The following is a 5477-nucleotide window of genomic DNA, read 5'->3' on the forward strand; positions in this document are numbered from 1 at the left end:
TATTTCTCTCGTAAATTCAAAAAATAGTTACGCGGAAAACGTTTTTATAGTAATAATTATTAAATAGAATAAGATAGTATATATATATATGTATAGAGAGAAAGAAAAATAAAAGCGTGAGATATATATATATATATATATTATGATATAATATTATAAAATTAAACTTAAACTCGTAAGGTCTAATATGTTATAGTAATATGTACACAAAGTTGTATGTATTGCCACAAAAAAAAAAAAAAAAAATTAAAATTAAAACAAAAAAAAAAATTATTAAAAATAGGAAAACGATCACCGCACCTGTTTTGGTTTGCGTATAGAAACCCCATTTGTTTCCATTTGTTGATTTTTTTTTCATATGTTTTGGTCTAGAGATTGACTCTCGTGAGATCGAGTCGATGCGGTTACGTACGGCAACGGGGAGTGTGGTGGGCGGGGCTTGGATGGCTTACGCTTCCATAGCCACCTGAGCGGGAGCAGGAGGTGGTGGCGTGGTGGTGCCACTGCCAACGGCGGACGTAGGCGTCGGCGACGGGGACAATTTTTTGGACAGGTTAAGCGGCTGCTGGTGAGCGGCCGCCGCCTCGGCAGCGGCTGCGGCTGCGTTGGTAATGCCCACCTGAAGGTTGACAACGTTTGGCGACGGCGTGCGGCGCATGACCATCGACAGCGCGGACGGCGGCGGAGACGCACAGGACGAAGACGATGGCGACAGGACGCGCGCCAAAACGCCGCCACTGCTCACCGTTGACGACGCATACCTGCTGGTAGGCGACGGCGGTGACAATCTGCAACTGTTCTGGGCCAAAGCAGAAGTTATTACGGGCGTGTGTTGCCACCTGGTTGGTTGCTGTTGTTGGTGTAGGTGTTGTTGATTGTTGTTGTTGTTATGGTGGTGGTGGTGGTGTTGTTGTGGTAGTTGTTGTTGGTAACCACTGCACGCCGTGTCCTCGCGCATTATGAAGTTGTGAATATCCTCGGTGCGTTTGATCTGTTCCGGGGTCATCTTTGGCGTCTCGCGCAGCGACTTGGCCAGCGTTGAGTGCGTGCTCGACAACGACGACGACGTGAGGTGATGATGCAGTTGCGGTGAATTATGGTGGTGGTTTTGTTGGAGGTGGTTGAGGAGGGTGCTGTTGCTGTGGACAGTAGTCGCCACCGACGGTCGGACGGCCTCAGCCTCGGCCGAGTCCTTGGCGCTGCGTAGGGCTCGGAACTTTTTGTGCGGCTTGTAAGCCTCGTCCATCAGCGAGTTGGTGTCGTACAGCGGCGGAGCCTGGAGCACGCGCTTCAGCACCGGCATGTCCTCGATGGCCGCCGGATGGTGCGAATCGGCTGACATGACGACGTCCTCGACGGTGGACCGCGGACTAGAGCACACCGAAGTGGGCGCGCTATGCGGCATTGGCCTGTCCAGTTTCTCCGTACCCGATTCAATACCAGAGTCAGTCGGCGAGTCCTGCTTCCGCTGATACCGGCGGCACGACATCGGCCGGACGATCACTTGGTGGTGTAGCTCATCTGACGGCGCCACCGCATGTCGCCTGATCGGACACACAGCTCCGGCCAGCGTGGCCGCCAACAGAGGAGCACTCGCCGCGTGCTTGCTCGGGCCGTGGTGGTACTCGTCCGAGCACACGGACTCAGTGCTGGACACTGAACCAAGCGGGCTCTTGACCTCGTCCAACATGGCCAGACTCTTTATGTCCTCCACGGAAGTGGTCTCGTCCGACCACGATGACGAGCCTGCTTCCTCCGGGCTCTTGCGGTTGAAGTCGTCAGTGCTGTTCATCATTAAACTCCACATGCCCCCAACGTTCTGAATGTTTTGATGGTGTTGAGCCGCGGCGGCTGCGATGGAAGTTGTGGTGGTGGTGTCTTGGTGCTGTTGTTGCTGATGTTGTTGCTGCTGTTGGTCCAGTTGATTTTGCTGTTCGGTCATCTTGAACGCCAGCAGTTTCTCTGAGTGTAACGTGTTGAGTGTTCTCAAGTCGGGGATTTTCTTCAACAGTTCTTGGCACAAGCTAGGTCGGTCAGGATGGTTTTGCATGAGCACCGACTGCAACGCGCATTTCAACTGTTTGTGCATGCGTTCGATGAATTCAACATTGCGCAAGCCTGGGCGATCTGTTTTTGTAAAAATAATAAAAAAAAAAAAAACCGAATGTTTTAAAAATATTCACTTCTCAATAATGTACTTTAAGTAGTAATTTAACAAACGATGAGTTATTCGATTGCGAGAATATAAGGATAGATTGACACTTACCGGCAGCGATCACGATAACGGCGTTGAAAAGACCGATTTCCGAATCATTCAGTTGCATTGCGTTTAACCTCTCGGCAAATTCGAACATGGAATCGGTAAGGAATCTAGCATTGGAGTATGCGCAAACCGACTCTCTACGCAACACTTGACCGTTGAGCGTCACCATGCTATTACACTGCGCGAAACAAAAAAAAGAAAAATTGAGGTCAATACACGCCGTAAACACCGTGACACATAGATTATGCACTATACGAGTATAGATACGCGTTGGAACACAGTCACTAAGACACTTACCTCAGAGTCAAACATGCAGGCCAATCGAACTAGAAGCACCTCGAAAACACCGGCTTTGAGCAAGGTCACCTGGTCGTCTTGGGCGAGTAGCCCGAAACCGGGTATACGCTTGGCGAACTCGACCACGCCACGTATAGCCGGCGAGAATCGCTTCGAAAAGTCGTTCAACAGTTCTTGTTGTCCGGTGACGGGTCGTGGACTCGGGTTCAAGGGGCAAGCCTGCACATGGAAAAGAAAAAGACGGTGTTGGATGAGTTAAGGTGCAATGATTTATCAGTTTATCGTGGCCTTGATAGTGGCGGCATCGCGTCAAGGCCAACAACGTTATTAAAAATTACAATACATATGTACAAAACGATAATAATAGTAAGAGAATAGTATCGGGTTTTCAAACGGATTGCACCATCACGCTCAAGCGGAACACAACGGCGTTTAAGCCGCGGCGATCGCCACTGGTCACCGTGGTGCATACGAGAAAATGTTTTGTGGAGGGGCGAAGAGTACGTGCGTTAGAGTTGTGCGTCAACCGCGCTACAGCAATTAATAATAAAATAATAATAATTATAAAGTCGTTTAGGAAATTTCGGTGGCAACAAGGCCAAGGACGAACGCGGAGAAATTGGATACATGCTGTACTGTACTACTGTATCACCCGTGGCGATAGCCGAGAGAATTAAAATAACGATAATTTCGAAAAAAAATTAAGCTTAATAAAAAAAAATTTTTTAATGAATTATAAATAGATCAAAAATTGCTCAACGCGAAACATGGCAATACATGGTGTACGAAAAAATAAAATAAATTATTTAAAAATGTATAGTTTTGTAAACACCGAGCTGTGTATACAAACGTTTGCATACCAGCAGACCTTGTTGATTAACGCACAAAACACGTCGCCAAGGTTCTTCCTGAACGCGAACAATATTATTAGGTACACGTACGAATAACACAACAAAATACTCACACATAAAATCTAATTTAAATAACATAATAGCACTAATATGATATGCGATAACTATAATAATAATTTTGTTCTGAACTCACCAGTGTCGGATGGCACAAGGTGTAATTTGGCTGTTCGCGGGCTCGGGCCAACGTGGGCGCGACCTTGTCCGACGTGAAGTCACAAGTCTCTAGATGCGCCCTGACCACGCTGGCAACGAGTCGCTGATCGTCTTCAAGCTCCGCCACGGCTGCCTTCTCCTGGCTTTTGGAGTTACTGCTGTGCTGCATGGCGGCCATTATACGAGCCTTTTCCCGTTTGGGTACGCGGCCGAATCGTACAGCTGTAAAAGAGAAAAACACGGTCCATTTAGAAAAAAATATATTTATCGAAACCGAACGCACAAAAGTAGTTTTTAAATTTAAATGTTATTGTTGTTTTTTAGTTGGTTTATAATTTTATTGTGTATCAGTAAGTCAGTGAACACGAGTAATATAGTAACGGCAAGAATTAGAGTAGGCAAAAATGGGGAAAAAAAAACCAGGTCAGTCGTTCGTACGTTTTGTCGTGGAATCGCATTTGGCCAACATGATGACACGACCGCCGTGTACGCGCGCAGATGTTACACTGTTCTCTACGGACGCCGTCGGCGCAGCACACACGAAACGATCAACGGTGGCGGCGGCGGCGGCTGCGGTAGCGGTAGCAGCAGGTGCCGGGCAAATATCCTGCGCACTGTCCCTTTCGAGGAGGCGGCTGCAATGAACCACGCACACAGGCGAGCGCGCGCGCATATTCAAACGCACCACCACCACCCACGGGGGTGTAGATATTTGCCCTTGACTCGTAATGCCCTTGAATCGTACCGGGCAAATCGATCGGGATAACCGACGGAGCGCGTGTGCGTGTGTGGGCGCGAGTTGACGAAAACCGAGGAGAAGAGGAGAAAAACCGCGACGGTGAAAGTCAAACAATAATAATGATATAAAATATATTAATGTATATAATATATGTGTCGGTTTTTTCTATTATTATTTTTTTTTTTCACGCTGCTCTCCCGAGATGTGATTTGGGTCGTGGCAGTCGACCGTAGTTCGTGGGGGCGCGAATGAGAGAGAAATTGGTACACAATTTCACTTTTACCGAGGTCGACTAGAAAGTAAGCGTACGACAACACGCACGAACGCGCGCTACCATGACGTTGCGCGCGGAGAGGGGACCATCGACGCGAGGTACTGCGGCGTGCGCGCTCCCGACGAAGACACGACGAAAGCGCGCTGTGGCCCCAAAAACAAAATAAATAATAAATAAATAAACACATGCAAACGCACGACAGTGTGTGCATTTTTACTACAGACCGTTGCGAAACGCTGATCGCGTTGTCATTGCCGAAAAAACGGCTGTGGATTAAAGCGACAACGGAGAGCATACAAAAAAAAAAAAAAAACCCAATAAAAACCAATTATTACAAAATAAATACGTACGGGCGTTACTCGAGTAGCGTACGACTCCGTTGCAGAGTATGTCCTTTAGGATGGACGCGTTTTTACTCATTTTGGTGTAGTGTTGACAAATAATAATAACAATAATAATATTAATAATATTAATAATAATAATAATAACGACGGTATCGACGAAATTATTAAACGGAAAAAAACAAAAAAGCAAAAAAAAAAAAAACAAAACACGAACACGCTCTGTTATCGTACGGTACACGAACCGAAACACGGGGCGAACAAACGACAAAAATGGCACTACGAAAAATATCGCAATTATCCCGAGTTCGTCGACGGCGGTCGTAAACAGTCGTTTGTCATTGTCGCGAAAAATTCGGAATTCGAAAAAAAATTCGCAACGGACCCCGAATGTCACGCGGTTAGGTAGCAACACTGCCGGCGGTGCTCGACGCGACCAAGTATCGGCGTACGACGGACGACATTTCCCGGACGAGACCGGACGAGCGTACGCGGTTCA

General features: G+C 47.2%; 1 protein-coding gene across 3 annotated transcripts in view; it reads right to left on the minus strand.

Annotated features, from left to right (window-relative positions):
• Positions 1-224: 224 nt before the first annotated feature.
• Positions 225-5477, minus strand: part of LOC112602755 (ecdysone-inducible protein E75-like) — a 40899-nt gene continuing 35646 nt past the window's right edge. For all 3 annotated transcript variants that reach the window (XM_025351011.1, XM_025351012.1, XM_025351013.1), the window contains exons 4-7: positions 3605-3846; positions 2561-2779; positions 2267-2441; positions 225-2127 (exon numbers count right to left, since the gene is read on the minus strand). In XM_025351011.1, the coding sequence (XP_025206796.1) occupies positions 449-2127; positions 2267-2441; positions 2561-2779; positions 3605-3846 (2315 nt within the window). In that variant the 3' untranslated portion in view covers positions 225-448. The remainder of the gene's footprint in view (positions 2128-2266; positions 2442-2560; positions 2780-3604; positions 3847-5477) is intronic.

Source organism: Melanaphis sacchari, unplaced genomic scaffold (genome assembly GCF_002803265.2).
Source record: "Melanaphis sacchari strain LSU unplaced genomic scaffold, SCAv2.0 Contig8_pilon_pilon, whole genome shotgun sequence".
In the NCBI taxonomy this organism is placed as follows: domain Eukaryota; kingdom Metazoa; phylum Arthropoda; class Insecta; order Hemiptera; family Aphididae; genus Melanaphis; species Melanaphis sacchari.